At 38.6% G+C, this 19,997-nt stretch overlaps 1 protein-coding gene across 1 annotated transcript in view; it reads left to right on the forward strand.

Moving 5' to 3' along the window:
• Nucleotides 1–19,997, forward strand: part of EXOC4 (exocyst complex component 4) — a 753,548-nt gene that overhangs the window by 65,216 nt on the left and 668,335 nt on the right. The window contains exon 6 of the mRNA XM_019452780.2: nucleotides 15,246–15,489. Within this exon, the coding sequence (XP_019308325.1) occupies nucleotides 15,246–15,489 (244 nt within the window). The remainder of the gene's footprint in view (nucleotides 1–15,245; nucleotides 15,490–19,997) is intronic.

Below are 19,997 nucleotides of genomic sequence, written 5' to 3' on the forward strand. Positions count from 1 at the left end.
CTAATTTTGCTCCATCTATTATTTTTAACAAGACAGCTCTTTGACGGGCACTTTTTCTGTCAGGTCCTGTAGTTAGCGTTTCTCACTTAGTGGAGTTCGTGGTGACACTTTGACTTCGGCGGTCTGTTCTTCATTTGGGGACCACGCTTGAAGAGCCGGATGTTGTCTGAGTGGAGCTGGGACCGTCATGGAGACTGCTTGTACATAAGCTACAAACCTTTCTTTTTACAAGGGCTCGTTTCTTTGACCGGTTAGGACTTTTGATCTCCTGATTTTTCTGTGGGTGACCGAAAGAGAAGGTGGTCGAAATATTACTGGTGGAGATGTATACTAGTAGTAGTTAAGACACGTTTAGGGCCTACTTGTGTGCCAAATGGTATGTTGAGTGCTTCATGTGGTTAGCTCAGTCCTTTAACAGTCTTTCTAGGTAGGTACTGTTATAATGGCTCCATTTTACAGCTGAGAAGAACTGAGGCATTGGGGGGGTTAATAACTGGCTTAAGTTGACATAGCTGACAAGTAGTAGAGCTGTGATTTCAAGTGAGGAGCTGGAGTCCAGAATACGCTCTTCTAACCAGTGCGTTTTCCTGCCAGAGAGGTAGGTATGCTCTGGGCATTAGTTTTCCCTTGTTACCCCAACAAATGACCACGACCAGCTTACAGTTTTGTAGCTTAGAAGCCCAGTATGGGTCTCCCTGGGCTGTGTTCCTTCTGGAGGCCCTCGGGGAGGCCCTCTTCCTCACCTTTCCCAGCTCCTAGAGGCTGCTGCTTTCCCAGACTTGTTGACCTCTTCCTCCCTCTTTTCCAAACCAGAGACAGTGTGTTTCACCTACTTCTTGGGTCACATCTCTTTGCCCTACCCTTCTGCCTCTTCCTCCCCCTTTTAAGGACTTTCGTGATAGATTGATTCCACCTGGATAATTCTGGCCGCTCTCCCTAGCTCAAGGTCCTTAGCCTTAGTCACATCTACGAAGTCACCTTTGCCATGTAATACATTCACAGATGCTGGGAATTAGGGCATGGATAGCCTTTGGGAACAACTACTCTGCTTACCATACTCTGTACTGCTTGTTTTCACTTGAGTCGCCTTGAGGAGCCAGTATGTAAAATTTTGACTTTCTTGGAATTATGTGTGAAGTCTTTTTTTAAATCACTGCAGTCCTAGTCTTTAGGACTATATTAATCTGGGTCACATTATTCAAGGGGGTTGTATAAATGAAGAAGATGTAAATTATGTAGAGAACTGCACAAAATGTTGCTAAGTACATATAAAAGTGTGAGGCTGATGAAATACACTATAAATAAAGGGCAGGTATTTTTTTATTCTTAGTGAACAGTAAGTCCTGTGAGTCTATTTGCAAAGTGCCCTGCAAGTCAGTCCTGGAAGGAATAGTCATTTTCAGCAGGGAATTTAACATGGACTTTTAAAATTGCCTTCTCAGCTTGTGAAATAGTGGGATTGAGGGTGTGATCCACTAGAACTGACATCTTTATAGAGGAAGTTCCAGTAGGGAATCCCTGGATAGAACAGATCTCTCGTTGGGGTGCTGTAAATCAGGGTTGGAGGGGATTCTTAAGGACTTTCAGATTATTATTAATTAAACAAGAATTTTGATAGTTTGCAAATGAGTCATTTTTCAAGTGTCTTATTTAGAGGCAGAGATGTGAGTGACTTATGTGAGATTTTCTAATGGTTTACATGTTATGGTTTGCAAAACATGTTGCATCGTGCAATTGATGCAGCAGTCCCCTGAGGTAGTTAGGGCAGGTACTGTTGTCATTATCATGATGATTCTTTTCATATCTATCCTTTTTCAGTCTAGTAAATACTTAAGTTATAAGTAAATACTTAAGTTATCAATATAAACTAATATGGAGTGATTTCCAGGATATATTATAAAGTGAAAATAGCCAAGTATAAGAGAGTATCTGAAGTAAAATTTCTCTTCCTGGAAGAGAGGTATAAGAAACACAGGAGGGATAAACCAGAAACTAATGAAATCGATTAACTAACTACATGGGATGGATAGAACAACAGAAACATGATTAGCATCCATTTAACTCTCATACATAGTAATAGGGAAAAGAAATGGCCTAATAAAAACCAGGGAAACAATAGACGATTTACAAGAGACCCAAATGGTTCATATACCTGGAAATATTCTCAACACCACTAGAAACCTCAGAAATGCAAACTAAAATAACAAACTGAAAAAAATAAAAACACAGAGCCTGTCAGATTTGTAAAAATCAAAATCCACTTGTAAGAATTAAAAGTCTAACAAAGCCAATTTTAAGGGCAAGAAAGAGAGAAACAAAAGCTCATGCACAGGTCAGAGAAATCTACATTGGCACAATCACTTTAAAAAGTTATTTGGCAGGCGCCTGGGTGGCTCAGTTGGTTGGGCGTCCAACTTCTGTTCAGGTCGTCATCTCACAGTTTGTGAATTCGATCCCCATGTCGGGCTCTGTGCTGACAGATCAGAGCCTGGAGCCTGCTTCAGATTCTGTGTCTCCCTTTCTCTCTGCCCCTTCCCTGCTCATGCTTTCCCTCTCTCTCTCAAAAATAAATAAACATTTAAAAAAATTAAAATAAAATAAAAAGCTATTTGGAAAATGAAGTTTAAAATGCACCAACATTCCTCTACATATATAACACACGTGGCCCCCCAAGAGTTGGGCTTCCTCAGTTTTTAGGCATTATGGCGCATATGCAAAATAACTTATACAGCACAATGACTTGTATAGTACAACCAGGGTAAAGGGAGGTGGCGGCACGTAGCTAAAGAGAACTTGTCTAGAGATTCTGATTTCCCCAAGACCCACCTAGTTACCCGCCCGAAGGCTGAAGGGCCCATTATCTCAGATATATCTACAACCCATTCCCAAGAGATCAGTGGTTGGGGAAATTCTGTCCTACAGAAATATGTACAAACATACTCATTCCTGTAAGGTTTCTAATAATGACACATTGCAAACTTATAACTTGCCTATCTATAGAAGAATGGATAAATTGTGATTATATAATGAAATACTATACAGTAGTTAAAACTAATAAACTAGAGCTATATTGTAACATAAGAAAACCCAGAAGATACAAAGTTGAGTTTAAAACCCAAGCAGTAAAATGATACATATCATATTATACAATTATAAGCAAATTAATTAAAGTATACAAATTCGAATCAAGTAAACATGTAAATCAAGTTATACAATTTATTTAAGCCCTACTCAAAATAATATACTTTGTATATATAAACATGCACAATATATAACATTTATATACAAATATATGTATATATATATAAACCACATGTATTGTTTCTATATTTACAAATATACAACATACACATTTATGTACAAACAGTAAAAGTGTGCAAACATACAGGACAAAGATACAGAACAATTTCAAAACAGTAGTTACCTCTAGGGTAGAAGAGAGAAGAAAAGAATTGGGAAAGAATTCATGTATTCACAGGGGCCTTCAATTATACCTGTAATTTTTCTTTAAAGAATCTGAATCAAATACGGAAAAATATTAAGATGTATTAATCTAATGGGAAGTACCTGAAGATGATTACATTAATCTCTAATATATGATATAATACTCATGTGTAATACATGTATTTTAATTAACAAACCCTGTCCTTGCTTTATTTTTACATTTATAAATATCTGAACTAATAATTCTATTTTGGCCCCTTTGTATATAGTCCTCAGCTCTAGGGGCCAGCTAGAGCTATGGGTGCCTCAGTGAGTTGACCATCCTACTCCAGATTTCTGCTCAAGTCATGATCTCAGGGTCATGGGATGAAGCCCTGCATCAGGCTCCACGCTCAGTGTGGAGCCTGCTTAAGATTCTCTCTCTCCCTCCACCTCCTCTCCCATTTTCTCTCTCTCTCCCTAAAATAAAATAAAAATAAAATAAAATAAAAATATAGTCCTCAGTTCTATTTATGATTAATCATAGAAATCAACCAAGATATTTAATAGCAAATGAGGGATTCTTTAGGAACAACTGATTTAAAATGCCTAGGGAGGCCCCAACCTTAGGACAGAACTAACTCAAAAAGTGTCCTATTGTTTTGGAGAACCTTCATTATTCTAGATATGTGAGTTGCAGGAAGAAAAATTTCATCTCCTTTTATGTTAGGATTCATAGCTCCCACTCCATGTAGAGAGAATTTAAATATCAAATCCTAAATTTTTAAGAAAAATATCAAGTCCCAGAACAAGACTTTATGGAATAGAATGCACGTAAGAAAACAGCGAAAGAAAAAAAATCATTTAATTTGTGCTCTCTTTGGGTTTTATTGCTTAACCTATGCTGGTACCAAAAAGAAAGAAAGTAAGAAGTCCAGTTTCATTACGGTTATATTCACAGCAATCCCAGCAGGAGCATGCATAAAAATGAATAAAGAAGCCACAAATGAAATGCCTGTGTACCCCGGGAGTAATTGCTCAGTCAAAACGTTCCAAAGGCAGTTTGCCAAATGAAAGGACATACTGAGAATCCAAAAGCTTAAACCAACATTTTACTACAATTATTGGCTTTTCTCCACATTTCTCCCATCCTTTTACCTAAGTTATAGTTGAATTACTACATCTAAATTAGACATTAGTTTCCTGTACATTACAAAATACTGTGACTGATGAGAAACGGGAGAAAGGCTTGCAAAATACATCTCTTACTTCTTTAGAGTGGGAACAGCAAGGGGCTAGCTTCCAATAATTACCATCTGGTGAACCTGGACCAATCACTCAACCTCTGTGGATGGAATAGGTTTATAAAATGAGTTTTGAAAAATAATACCTGATGGGGGCACCTGGGTGGCTCGGTCAGCTGGGCGTCTGACTTTGGCTCCGGTCATGATCTCACGGCTTGTGGGTTTGAGCCCCACATCGGGCCCTGTGCAGACAGTTCGGAGCCTGGAGCCTGCTTCCGATTCTGTGTCTCCCTCTCTCTGGCCCTCCCCCGCTCACACTCTGTCTCAGTCTCTCTCTCTAAAATAAATAAACAAACAAAAAAAAAGATACAATTTTGAAGCTATTCTACAGTCTTTTCTCTCAAAAATGAATAAACACTAAAAAAAATAAAATAATAACTCATTAACTAGAGTGTATAAGGAATTTTTCATATATTTACTACAAACTGTTCATGTGGTTTACCTATTTTTTTTATAATTTTACGTTTGCATATTTTTGCTAATTAGCTTGTTTTATTGGTTCATAGGGGTTCTTTATATATTCTGGATACTTAGCCTCCGTTGGACACATGCCAATCTTTCCATGTATAAGGACTCTTTGGTAAAATGCCCATCATGTGCAGAGGCCTTTAAGATGTCATTTCTTCACTAACATACAGGAAAGCTAAATGGACACTAACCATTTTTCTCTCAGTGGGTTTCTTGCTTCTGCCAATCTGTGCCTTGATTTTACATTTTGCAATTAATATTTTTTGATCATGTATACACATATACAGTTCTATGCTTTTATTTTGGTATTTCCAAATACCAAAGTTCTATGCTTTTATTTTGGTATTTCCAAATACCAAAGTTCTATGCTTTTATTTTGGTATTTCCAAATACCAAAGTTCTATGCTTTTATTTTGGTATTTCTGGTATTCTCCAGAAGAGTTGTAGTAGTTCATTGTACCACGAGTGTGTGAGAGTGCTCGTTTCCCTCACAGCCTCACCAAATAATGTGTTATTAGACTTTAAAACAAAGAAAAAAATTTTTTTAATGTTTATTTACTTTTGGGAGAGAGAGAGAGCGAGAGCGAGAGCATGAGCAGGGGAGGGGCAGAGAGAGAGGAAGACACAGAATCCAAAGCAGGCTCCAGGCCCTTAACTGTCAGCATGGAGCCCAATGTGGGGCTTGAACTCACGAACTGTGAGATCATGACCCTAGCCAAAGTTGGATGCTTAACCATCTGAGCCACCCAGGCACCCCTGTGTTGTTAGAGTTTTTCAGTTTTGCTCATTTGATAGGTGAAAATGGTGTCACAGTGTTGTTTAATTTGCATTTCTCTGGGGTGCCTGGGTGGCTCAGTCAGTCACGCATTTGACTCTTGATTTGGGCTCAGGTCATGATCTCATGGTTCATGAGTTTGAGCTCCGCACTGGGCTCTGCGCTGGCAGTGTGGAGCCCGCTTGGGATTTTCCCTCTCTCCCCTTTCCCTGCTTGTGCACGTGTTCTCTCCCTCTCAAAATAATAAAGCTTAAAAATATTTAAAAAGTTTGCATTTCTACAATTAGGAGTCAGTTGAGACAATTTTCCTTAATGTTTAAAGTCCATTTTAACTTTTGTGAATTGTTATTATGTCTTTTATTCACTTTGTTCTATTTTATCTTTAAATCTCTTACTGTGCAAGACTTCCTATTATTGAACCAGTTTTTCATTACCTAGAAAAAAATGCCTCTTGATCATGGTGTGTTACTTTCTCAATGTGCTGGTGAATTCTATTTGTGAATACGTTAGTTAGAATTTTTGCATCAATGTTTATAAATGATACCACCACCATATTGGAGTTTGGTTTCAGTGGAATAATTTGCTTCCTAGAAGGAGTTAGGAAGCTTTTCTTTATTCTCCATGCTCTAGAACAATTTCTGGAGCATTGGAGTTCTCTGGTGTTTGAAGGTTTAGGGAATTTTCCTGTGAAAACATTTGGATCTGATACATTTTTCATGTTTGTGCTTTTTATTTTCTCCGTTTTTTCCTGTGTAAATTGCTCTCCTTAAGTACTCTGTCTCTATTGGGATCAATTTTAATCTGTATTTTTCTAGGAAATTATTGATTTCATTTAGTTTTTCAAATTTATTTATGCAGAGGTCTCTAAAGTATTTTCTTATGGTTTTGAAATTTTCTTTTTTCCTTTTGTTTATTTTATTTGCACTAGCCCCCTTTTCTTGATCAAAGTAGCTGGTGGTTTGTGTATTGTGTTAGGGTGGTTTTTTTTTTTTTTTAATTTTCAAGAAATCAGTGTTTTGATTATTGGGTAGGTCTATTTTTCTTTTCTCTACCTCATTATTTTCTGCTTTTATCTTTATTTCCTTTTTTGTGCTTTCTTTTGGCTTATATTTTCTTCTGATCTAGACATTGAGATCATGTATTTTAATTTTTACTGATAAATGTGTTCAATGACAGGAATTTTTCTCAACACTTTAAATTTGTTCCATAGACATTGATATTTAATGTTTCCATTATCATGGGCATTGAAGAGGGCATCTTTTGGGATGAGCACTGGCTGTTGTATGGAAACCAATTTGACAATAAATTTCATATATTTAAAAAAAATGATCTCATTTCAATTTCTATTTGGCTGGAAACATAATGTTTTTAGTAGAAGGATTTTACATTCATAAAGAAAAGGGTCTTTTGTGTGTGTTTTGTTTCTACTAATACTTTCTACCTTTATTGCATTGAATTCAGAGAGTATTGTTGGTAATATTTTTACTTCAGGGAACTTACATTTTCTTTGTGGCTTATTATATGATCAGTGTTTATGAGTGTCCCATGGATACTTGAGTAAAAGATGCATTCTTTATTACCAGGTGGATGGTTTGATATATATCCATAGGATCCACCTTATTTAATTATGTTGTTTAGGTCTTCTATCTCATTTTTTTTTTTTTGTGATGTATTCAAGTTTTCTCTTGGATTTTTCCTCTGTCTCAGCATCACTTGAAGCTTTTGTTTTAAAATGGTGGCTGCTGTTTAATTTGGTATATAAATATTCATAAATGTTATAGCCTTATTGTGAATTGTGGCATGTGGTATTAGAGGGCATGTGCCTTTTGTCATTATGGTTAATGCCTTTTGACTGGCATACCTTTGTTCATTTTATATTTCTAGCTGTTCCAAATTTCTAGTTTTGGGATCAACAATATTGTTGAGCTTTGCTTTCTGATTCAGATTGAAAAACCCTTTTCTTATAATAGGGGAGCTGAATCTATTAATATATGTTGATAAGACTAATATGTTTTGTCTCAACTCTATCATAGTATTTTATAAATACGTATATTTGCTGTATTTCTTTATCTCTGGGATATTAATTCTTTGCTCTTTAAACAAATTTTTTTTTTTGGCTTAGGAGGTGATTTTTTTCCCCCCAGTGATGGTCTATTTAATGTATTTAAAAACTTGGATAAAATGCTCTTAGTCCCTTTTTAATGCTTTAATCTTTCTCTCTCATTTCTGTTTTTGTTGGTATCCTTTAATCCCCATCTTTTGTTTAAGTAGCAACATGACTTTATTTTCCTTTCTTTTCTGCCAATTGTTAGTTGTGTTATTTTTACTTTTTCACAACATACCCGTCTTAGTTGTCTTCCATCCACACCGGCCCGTTTTGCTTTTGTCATAAATCTGTACTTAAATATTTTAAATACTTACCATCAATCTTTTTTGCTGAAGTTTTCCCACTTATCTCTTGGTTGCATAAAGCTTATCAAAAGATTCCTTAAGGCTAACTGCTTTTTCCCCCTTTTTTGTTTTCTTTTCATTGGTACTTAAAGGACAGCTTAGATGGGCATAAATGCCTTAGTTTACAATTTTACTTACTGATTTTTTGCTCTTGTAAGCTGTGATCCTGTAGACCTTGAGGATTTTTAACTTAGGAACTTAATAGTTTTAGTAGGATATGCCCTGGAGGTTTTTTTTTTTTTTTTTTCTTTTTTTGGGGGGTGGGGTGGTTAATTTTTCCAGATACCCAGTAGGCTCTTTTATTTTGCAGATTCAAGATTTTTTTTTTTTTTTTTTTTTTTGCTTTATAATTTCAAGTATTCTATTGTTTGTTTTTTTCGAATGTGTACTTTTTTCTTTGCCTGTCTTCCATTTCTACTGCTTTCTCTTTGGTCTCTTTATTGCTGTCTTTATATCCCTTTTATTCCCTATTTTGGTTCCCTGAATTTCCACAATGCCCTTTATAAAATATTCATTTGAGTCTGTTTCCCCTTGGGTATTTTATAATTTATTCTTCCTATCTGAAATAATCGTCTTTTTCTTCTGTATTTCTTCTGAGTTTAGTCTGTTTTCTTCTCATACCTTTCTTTTATTTGTCCATGTCTGTTCCTAGTTTTGGAGTTTTTGACTCAAAGTGACTTTTCTTATCCCCAGATTCTTGTTTCAGTATATTACTTCCATCTGGAGTGTTGTCATCTAGTTTTCTTGTGCTTCATGATAGTTTTATTGTAGGAAAATTTATTGAATTTTCCTGTTAATGTGTGTTGGATTTTCTGATCGCCCTCCCCCCATATACCTTTATATGAATCTGTTCATTTTTTTATGTTTTTTTTTTTTTTTAAATGGGTATGGGGTGTTTTATAGAATTCCTAGCTCATTGGCTCCCTCTTCTGTCAGCATAGCAAAATCCAAATACTTGAGTGTATTATTTGTTTTGATGGTAGAAGATTGTTCTCAGAATTTCGAGTCTCTTGTGGGGTCCTGAATGTTCTCTTTATGCTTCTTTCTTCCTTCACTATCCAGTAGTCACAGGGCATTTCTCTCTTCCTTTTGTCTTATTTCTCCCATAGAAGCTATAGGTCTCAAATACTCTTGCAAATTGTCTGTTTTTAAACTCTCTCTCTCCTGTAGTCCATGTTCTCATCTACTTGGATACTTTTTGGGTATTTTCAAACTTAGGGTGGACATTGTCTCTTTTAGTGATAGTTTTAGATCAATCTTAGGATCATCAGTAAGTCCCTTGTCTCTTCATCATGGTTCTTCACCTGCCTGCTTTTGCTTGCTTGCGACAAAGCCTTGTGGCAGAGCAGGGATGGGGCAAAAGTTTGAGAGATTGCTTGCTGGGATTAGGTGTTTCTTATTACAGTTGTGAATTTTGGGCAATTTCTATCTTCCAGGTTATCCTGAGGGTATTATTTGCACAAATTTTATTTGTTCTTCTAGTTGTTCTATGTTGTTTTGGAGGGAATATGGAGAAATGGAGACCTAAGCAACTACCATTGTCTCCAGCAATCCAGGAGTTGCTAAAGCTGGAAATTTTAAAAGTACTTTTTTTTTTTTTTTACTTCCTTAGGGGATTGTTTTTGTGTTTTGATATCACATTATCTCATTTGATAGACACAGTGGTGTCGATGTTATCTCCATTTTACAGATGGAAAAATTGGGGTCCCACAAGATTTAATGACTTGAGAGAGATTTACACAGTTAGAACATGGTAAAGTTGATAATCAAATCTAAAATTCTATGATGCCCAGCTCTTGCTCTTTTTACTACATCATGCTATCTTTTTGGGCAATTGAACTTATAAAGCCTTAGATATTATTGAATATTAATATAAAGTATGAATTTGTTCATCTCCTCCTTGTCTCTTCTCTTCTCCTGTATCCCTGTTATATTTTTAGTAGCCACTCTTCCATTGGTGGCTACTCCTTGACTTTCAAAGATGCATCCTCCTTGCTCTAAAAAGAGATAATGTACATTCAGTGCTGTCCCAAGGGCAACTGAACACGTGTTGGTTTTGTTGGTTTTTATCCTAATAATCCTCCCTCCACTCTACCTTCCCCTTCAAACATACCATCATTTCCCCCTTAGCCCACTTTCAGTTGTGGAGGGACCAATGTTCATTCATTGTGCTTTCCAACCTCACTGCAGTGTGGGGTTCATCTCCACCTCTGAATTGAAACTATTCCTACACTGCGACCGTAAAAACCCCTAGCTCCATGTCAGTGACAGCCCAAGTAGCAGTTGGCAATATTTTTTGTTAGTCTCCTTTCTGGAGTGGAGTGTTATGCTGTCTGTAGTTTCCTTCGGAATAATTTAATCTGCACCTTAGGGGTGCTTAGTTAACATTTTTGAAGTACCTTAATCAGGAATCCACACTTCAGAGATAGTTAGTTAACATTTGAAAGACCCTAATCAAGATTCTATACTCCAGAGGCGACCAGTGCCTCCTATACTGCGCTCTCGATCTGTACCAGTGGGTGCGTTAAATAAAAGATGTTAAAAGTAATTTTTTATTGGTGAAACAAATGGTATTTAAGGTATAGGGTTGACCAAGCATCTCCACTGGGACATGAATGGAAGATAAGGATTTGAAGAGGCCAAAAGCGTACCCAGGTCTAGAGCTGGATTTGGTCCTGTTCCTGCAGTCTTAATGGAGGATTTTGTCAGCTCATATGGCCAGTGGTGCGTGTTAAGTCTCTGTAACACCCCTGGGCTAAAACCTGCCTGCCTCTGCCTGCTTGTCCACACACAGGTCACTGGATACATCCTTTGGCTCCACTCCTCGCTTCCATTTCTTGTCCACAGAGGTGTTACTCTCAATTTTGAACCAGACTATTTTTTTAATTTCTTAATGTATACTTTATGTATACCTGTGTTTTGAGATTGGATATCTCAAGTACGACTTTACAGTGCCATTTTGACCAGAAGCACAGAATTATTTTTAGGTGGTAACTTTCTTATTTTCTACCTGAGAGTATTGTTACTCTTCTGAGGCCAGATTCCCATCTCTGGGGGCAGCATTTTGGATGTGTAATTCTCTTGATACTTTATTGGTCAAATTAGGCTTGGTAATTTTTTTGAAGTCCCCTTTTTATATTGAATTCTGTTCAACAGTGACACAGTTCTCCTGTTATATAATGTTCTTATATGCAACAGCTAAATGAAGTTATGTATGTAGGCCAAAATCATATATATCAAATTTACATACTTTAGGTACCGTGCATAGTATGAGGAAGGACATCTACCAGGAGTTTCTGTGGTAAACACTACCACTATTTTACAACTCAATCAACATGTATAAATGTTAAGTCAAATAATAAAGCTTATTCAATACGAAGTTAAAGTGTATTACCAGGTTTCTTGTGCAAATTTGGTAACATTTGTATATAGCCGTGGCATGTGTTACTGATATTTTCCTCCCAAACATACTGAGAAAAGAAAGCAGTTATATACTGGTCTACATTGCTTCCTGTATTCACTGGGAAACAAAAGGTGATTTTCTTTTATAGAACACTTATGAGCTTAAATGGATTATTCACTTTATCTGTTATTTTTTTAAATGGGCTATCTATAATCTAGGTGCACATAATTAGCTATGGGCCATGTAACTGGAGATGTAGAGATTTAGACTAAGTTGATAGAATCATGGAATTGTGGAGCTTGAAAGGACTTGAGATATCATTTAGTTAATTGTTCCATGAGTCCCAACGTGTCTTACTTAAACCTTCCATGAATCCCTACTTAGCCTCAAACCACAGACACGGTTTCTATGCACTTAGGCATGTATATCTACACATCCATATCTCTTTCCTTCCTTCCCCATCTATGCGTGTAATAGAGACCAATTGGGACCAGTAGGATTTTGGTAGAAATAATGGGTTAAAGATGTGAAGGTCTTAATATTTAACGCTGTCCTGCCAGTAAGGGTCTTTAAAACCGGGTTCAAGAAAGCCTCACTTGGTAAGTATCCTCAGAGCAAAAAATCAAACAGAACTGGGTAAGAGAGTCAAGTGTTTCTAATTATAAAGTGTTCTCAAACCTACATGGTGAATACATATTCTATCACTGTAGATACAAGGGAATGGTTTGGTAGCGTTTGGTAGTTTAGAAATATGTACATTTGTATGTACATTGTGGTGTGAGGCCCTTGCTGAATTTCAGCTACTTTATTTTTGTACAAGCCTTTTTCCACAAAGCACCAATAATTCTCTCTGACCTCACAGGGCTTTTGTGATTATTGGACTAGTCTTCACGGTTGATTATATTATCCTTTTAAATTGCCTTTTAATTTTCAGCTGATGTAAGTGAAATAGATCATATAAATTAATTAATATTGGATCCATTCAGTGTTTATGCTCTAGGAGATTTCAGGAGACAAACATAAAGGTAAGGTTCTACAGAAATGTGTCATTTGGGGCTTTGGCATTTTATTATTCAGACCTTGCTTATTTGTTATTTTTTAATAGGCCATCTATCATATTAGCACACATATAAGTAGCTATGTGCCACATAATCTAGGGGCTTATTGATTTAAACTACATTTATCTCCTTGCCAATCGCTTTTGCCGCAGGTGGTTGCCACGTTCAGATGGCCCTTTGCTTGTGTCTTTTGTGACTCATAGGTGCCCTTTTGTGAAGATCATTTTCTCCCAGCTAAATTTCTATTACTTTTGTCCCCTCGCCTGAAGCCCCGCTTATAGTTGTGTTTCATTTTCCCTCTCTAACATGCTGAATTTAGATGGCTCCTTGGCTGCTAAGTATTTCTCTCTTCTTGCTGCTGGGATTGGTTTTGCAGGATGCAGTGATTCTGTGGCCTGAGGTGTCTAGCTCTTAATGTATAAAGCAAAACCAGTAACTAAAATGTCTATTCTTGGGATGTCACATTTGGAAATATCAATGCCCCCCCCTTTGTTGTTGTTGTTGTTGTTTTTGATTTGCCATTAGAATTGTCATCTTCAGAGGTTTAAGCCACTTTGGTTCTACTCCTGCTTTAACTAGTATTAAAATTATTTAAATTAAATACCATATCATCAGATGTCCTCTATGTTGCAGAGAAAATCATAGGAATTTGGTCTTTCCTTATGTGGTTCTCTTTCTCCACATGGTTTCAGCATCATGGATAAATATTGAGAGGATGTCTTCAGTGAAGAGCAAGCTTGTTCAAGTAATTGTATCATGCACATCATTAAATGCTTCTGGTTCATGTTTAAGTGCATTTTATGAGTTGGGAACAAAAAGAAAAAGGATTGAGGAGAAGAGACTGCATTCATCTGAAGCAGGGATTTTTGGGGACTTTGGGCAGCGGGTACAAGGATTTACTCCATAAGCTGGGATATTTTTATTCTTCCCCAATAAATAGATTCCAGTATATTCCAGCGGTGCTGAACAACTTGGAGTGGGACCCATAGTGTAGTTGAGTTTGAATCTACTGGAGAAGAATGCACGCGTTCTTTCAGGATATCCCATGTTTTAAAAACCTGCCACTCGTTTTGAAGAATAAAGGAGAAGGAAGGATGGGGAAAACTTTCCCTATTGGGGTCCAGCTTCAGGCTTGCACTCACTTTTGCTTTATTCTCCCTTAACCCAACCATTTTTAATAGGAGAGAATGATTTTTGGGCGAGAGGTTTTTTTAACCTGCGGTTCTTTGGTAGTTGTGAACCCCCTGGCATCCCGTGAGAAGTTTCGTGTGTATCTGTGTTAGTTTGGAGGGAAGGCCTGTGGTTATCAGTGGCTAACAGAGGTCTCAGAGCCTCATCCCTTGTTCCTGCCAGCTCCCCCCTGGCGGTAAGAAGCACTGCGCTGGGCTGTCCTCTTCCAATCCCAAACCACGTGGTTTCCATGAAAGCTGTCCTCTGCCGATCTACAGAGACTTTGGATGTAGAAAATTACTTCTGAGAACTAGGATTAGCAAGAACTGTTTACAGCAGAGAGTGTTATGGTGGACCCATGTTTAAAGAAAAATAGAAGGTGGTTCTTTTGTATTTATGAAAACTCCTTACTTAGTACTCTTTTCCTCAGAGTCTTGTGTCACTGATAACGTATTGTTCTTCCTTTATTTTTCTTCATCTTATTTAACTTCTTTACCTTTCTACATTAACTTGTAATCTCTTCTTATCAAGTTACTTATCTTTTCTAACTATTAAGTAAGAGCTTTGAGACTATGGTCTGCTTCTTTAGAATTCTCCTGCAGCACCGAGCATGGTGTTTTATTTAATTAATTTATTAAATTTTTCTTTTTTTTTAACATTTATTTATTTTTGAGAGAGAGAGGGAGGGAGGGAGGGAGCGTGATCAGGGGAGGAGCAGAGAGAAGGAGACACAGAATTCGAAGCAGGCTCCAGGTTCTGAGCTGTCAGCACCGAGCCCTGTGCGGGGCTCGAACTCACAAAGTGCAAGATCGTGACCTGAGTCGAAGTCGGATGCTTAACCAACTGAGCCACCCATGCGCCCCACAGTATGGCGTTTTATGAACAGTGAATGCTTCATCAGTGTCATGGACTGACCGACTGTGGATGGGGCAGTCTGTGGAAAACTTTCTGTGGAGATTTGCTTGTTTTTAATGGTTTCCACCTCTTATTTTAACGGATGGGAATGATTTGAGGAATATAACTGTTATTTTGTGATTCTTAGTTAATGTGTAAAAATGATTTAATTATTAATTTAGTTGAAGAAATCTTCTCTGACTCCATTACGGGAGTAATCAAAGCAGTGATCCCATTTAGTCAGCCTATTCTGTTTTTGAATCTTGTAATGGATTTTTTTTTTTTTTTTTTTTTTACAGTCAAGGAGGTAAACCTGCAGGACATCAAGGAGGATTTGGAGTTGGATCCAGAGGAGAACAGCACCCTTTTTATGGGCATCCTCATCAAGGGGCTGGCCAAACTGAAGAAGGTCCCAGAGACCGTTAAGGCAATCAAAGAACGCTTGGAGCAGGAGCTTCAGCAAATTGTGAAGCGGTCTACGACCCAGGTCGCAGACAGTAGCTATCAGAGAGGAGAGAACCTCACCGTGGAGAACCAGCCAAGGTAAACAGTGGTTTTGAGAACTCTGGGTATTGTACGTTTACTAGGATGGGGGATTGGTGACTAACTCCTGTTAGCGTTATTTCCTGCACTTGGGCTGCTAGAGCCCATGCAAACTCAGATTGGTGAGAGAGCTTGAGTAGGCATGATTCAGCTGGTTTTGATGTAATTAAGAAGGGTTTTTTGGTCTAGTTTTTAACAGCAAGAATGCATACGTGGCAGCTGGGGAGGGACAGAGAGGGAGACAGAGAGAGAGAGAGACAGAGAGAGAATCTTAAGCAGGTTCCACACCCAGCTTGGAGCCTGACACGGGGCTTGATCTCACAACCATGAGATCGTGACTTGAGCTGAAAGCAAGAGTTGGATGCTTACCCGACTACCACCTAGGTGCTCCTGAACAATATGCTTTAAAACTTCTTAACTACAGGGGTACCAAGAGCCGACTCTTGGTTTTGTCTCAGGTCATGATCTCACGGTTCGTGAGTTTGAGCCCCACGTCGGACTCCACGCTGACATCTTGGGGCCAGCTTGGGAGTCTCTCTGTCTGTCTCTCTCTCTCTGCCCCTCCCCTGCTTAAATAAATAAGCTTAAAAAAACATATATTGGGGTGCCTGAGTGGCTCAGTCATTTAAGCATCTGAATTCAGCTCAGGTCATGATCTTGTTTGTGAGTTCAAGCCCCGCGTCTGACTGTGTGCTGACAGCTCGGATCCTGCAGCCTGCTTCGAAATCTGTGTCTCCTTCTCTCTCTGCCCCTCCCCTTCTCTCTCTCTCTTTCTCTCTCTCAGAAATAAACATTAAAAAAAAGCATATTGTTAATACTCAAAAAAAAAATGTACCAATTATTGAATATTAAGTACTAAGCAGTATTCAAGCCAATTTATATTATCTCATTGAATTCTCACGACAACTTCGTACAGCCAGGGAAACTGGGGCTCAGAAACTAGTTATTAGCTCAAGGTCACAGAACAAGTGGCTGGCTTTGGGATTGAAGGCAGGTCTATGGTCTTTCCTCTGTCCTATGCTTTCTTCTTTAATGTGTGGTGCTATTTGCCAATAGGCACATCAGTTTCAAAAAATAGAAACTACGATTTCCGGTGAGAGCAGAGGGCAGAGTGAAGCGTGTCTTCTCAGTTTCTCCAATAACGTAAGTCCCTGGGAGGTGCCAGACCGTGTGTAGAAGGGCTCATAATATCGTAGACCTGTTGTTAAGGAAATTCTACTGTGTGTACTTAGGGCTTTAATATATTTTTTTTAAAAAGCAGATAACAAATGTAAGGAGAAATAATAGCTTACTTAGTATGGAATTCTCCAGACTTTAAATTTTGGGGAAAAATTAATGTTACCTATTTACATTTTCTATATTCTTTTATACCTAAACCACATTGATTTTGATTATGCCTTAAATGTCTTCAAAAATTAATTGCCTTTTAAACTTCATTTGGAAGTGCAATTGGTGAAGAAACCATCCTTAACCCATCTCCTGCCGTAGACCCTTTCCCAGCACCTGTTTTGATGAGCATGTGCTTTGGAGTCAGGCGGACCTGACTTTGAATGCCAGCTCTGTAATCTGAAGAAAAGACTCCCTGTCTTAGAGGGTTGCTTGGTCTAGGTGAGATCTTATGATCAGAGTTTAGTCGAGTAGCGCCAGCAGGAGCTATCACATGCATTCATATATGTGGATGCACGCGTTTGTTTATTCTTGCCTCCTTCCTCGACTTCCATGTTCTTTGCTTCACCCTGTGATCCAGAGAGGCTGGGCAATGGTTCTCAACTGAACTTTGCTTTTCTTCTTTCTTTGCCCTGTGCCTGGATTTCCGTGAAGACCTTTTGCCTCCTTACTAATGAACACTCCAGAATTCTGGTCTGGCTTGCTATTTGCCCTGCTGCTGCAAGTCCCTAGATGAATACCCTGAACTTTCATAGGGAAATAACATGACTATCGGGTATATTGAAAATGAAACGAAAGGGCACGGATCAATAACTTTTCTGCAAATCTCATTACAGTACCCTTAAAAGCAATGTGTCTTTCATAGGATTTTGACCTCTTCCTCTTCCATTCCTAAGCCCGTTCCAGAATTCACAAGTAGAAATTACAGCTATGGAGGTGGAAATTCAGCATACTGCCCCAGGAAATAATAACTGTTTCCCTGTGAGGAATGAGTCAGCAGCAGGGTCTCCCCCCCCACCCTCTTTAAGTTTTGTCGTCGTCCGTATTTAGAGGCTGTTGTGGGTAGGGTATATTCGACACTGGAAAGTAAACCAGCTGCTTGCCCTGGTTTCTGGTGTGTCACATGATCCCATTTTATAAATGACCGGATCTGAAAAACTGGGCCGAAACTGTGGTGAGATAGAATAATACAGAGAAAGCAAACATTTGGGGTGAAGCACTCCTCTTGGAGATCAAAGATGAAAGTCTTGGGCTGGGATTCCAAACGACTGATAGTTTCATGCTAGTCTGTGAGGGCTCTGTGCTTTCAAATGCTTTAAAACTCACCAATTAGTGACCTTGGGAACGTCATTCAAAAGTGATTGGCACTGTTACTTCCAGAGGCTGAAAATTTTAGAAGGGATGTTGTCAGATTATCCCTTGCAGCCTGCATGGTACTTTGTGTTCATTAAACTGTACTGGGGTGTGTTAGTGGCATTTATCTTAGAAAGAAGTCAAGTCGCAAAGCTTCATATTATTTACCATCCAGGGCATCTTACGCTAAATTACCAGAATCTGTTTTTCTTAAAGTTGGGGTGTAGGCAAAAAGAGCCACAAATCCTTTTTCCCCACTATGCACGTTCTTTCCCTCACCCCCCCCGTAGTGAAATAACCTCTTTCAGATCATAAGCATATAAATACTGCAGTGAGGCAAGACACCATTACTGTAACTTTTCTTAAAAGTCCCATTGTTCAGCATCATCTTACTAAATATATTCTGGTTGTGATGCATTGCAGGCCTGTTGTCATTTGTCTTTATGGAAAGAGAATTTATATGGTGTGCTATTCTTCTAGAAAAGTAGAAGGAACCAGGCTACTGAATGGTCATGTTTCACTTCCTGCAGAGAGAGCCAGGATACTTCCTCAGCCAGTTTGTAAAAATCACTTCGGTGACCCACTTGGTTCCCGACCCCCCGCCCCCCGCTCCCGACGATCTGTGCTCTGTGTGTAGGAGAGATACTCCTTTCATTCATTCGTAATCTGGGTGGTGTCCATAAACCTCTACTTACTTTTGAAGAAAAATATTCAGATGGTCTTGTTGCCAACTCGATATAAACATTAGGGCAACATGTGCTTTTTGCTAATCTCCCGGAAGCTCTCGCTACCCATAATTTCCTCAGAAAGGCAGCCGGGGTCTTCAGTTTCAGATGCTGAATGTGGTCTCCAGTCTGCACAGCACCTTACCGATTTCCTCCATCTCCTGCTGCCTAATTGTTGATTCTTTCCTCAAATCTAGCTCATGAGCATTTCATACCATTTTTGAGCCTAAGAAGCTGGAAGAAGTTCTTTAATAATTAACAAATAGGAAAAGCATGAGGAAGAGCTAAAAGAAATAAAATCCCCTCAGAGGTGCAACGTTAAGACGATGGAGGAAAGAGGGGTGCCTGGGTGGCTCAGTCGCTTGAGCATTTGACTTCGGCTCAGGTCATGAGCTCACAGTTTGTGGGTTCGAGCCCCGCCATCGGGCTCTGTGCTGACAGCTTGCTCAGAGCCTGCAGCCTGCTTCAGATTCTGTGTCTCCTTCTCTCTCTCTGCCCCTCCCCCGCTCATGCTCTGTCTCTCAAAAATAAATAAATGTTAAAAAATTAAAAAAAAAATAAAGATGACGGAGGAAAGAAAGATGTGGGAAAAGACAGTGATTGGCGTGCGTGAGGCAGCTCTTCCATCTATTTGGAAATGGTCCTTTTTCAATGTGGAGGCAGCCGATCGTGCAAGAGGCGGTGCAGGGCTGCTCCACTTTGGTAAACCTGCTGGTCTTGGAGAGGGCAGGAGGGATTGAGTCCGTGGAAGCCATGGCGGGTTATGGAGACCTTTTTTCCTTTTGGAAGGTCCTTTTGCCGTGTTCCTCCATCTTGGTTACGAATGAAGGGAGCTTCAGTGTCTGATCTAAAGAGAGCTAAAGAGAACATTGCATATTCTGTGCTCACTGTGATAGGAAAGAAAGGTTTGTGGAAGACACGGGAAAGAAATCTGCTTTAACGCTAAAAGTAGTTGTGTTTGGATAATAAGGCTGTAGATCTGCCCCCCTCTATTTTGTAACTGTTAGGAAGTCTAGTGAGAAATAAATTCATTATTTAAGAATTAAAGTACTAAAGTTATTTTCATCAGAAAAAAAATCATTAAAAATGAAAATGCCTACTGGGGGTATCAGTATGGAAAAATGTAATACCTGTCGGTAGACCGACTGGATCGTGACCGTTAGATTACCTTTTATGATGTATGTGTGTGGCTGTGTGTGTTTGGTTATTTTCTGACTGCTTCTAGAATGGAAGCCTTGAGGGAGAACGGATTTGCCTTGCTCA

The sequence above is a fragment of the Panthera pardus genome, unplaced genomic scaffold, assembly GCF_024362965.1.
Source record: "Panthera pardus isolate Hobbes unplaced genomic scaffold, ASM2436296v1 HiC_scaffold_8, whole genome shotgun sequence".
Lineage (NCBI taxonomy): Eukaryota > Metazoa > Chordata > Mammalia > Carnivora > Felidae > Panthera > Panthera pardus.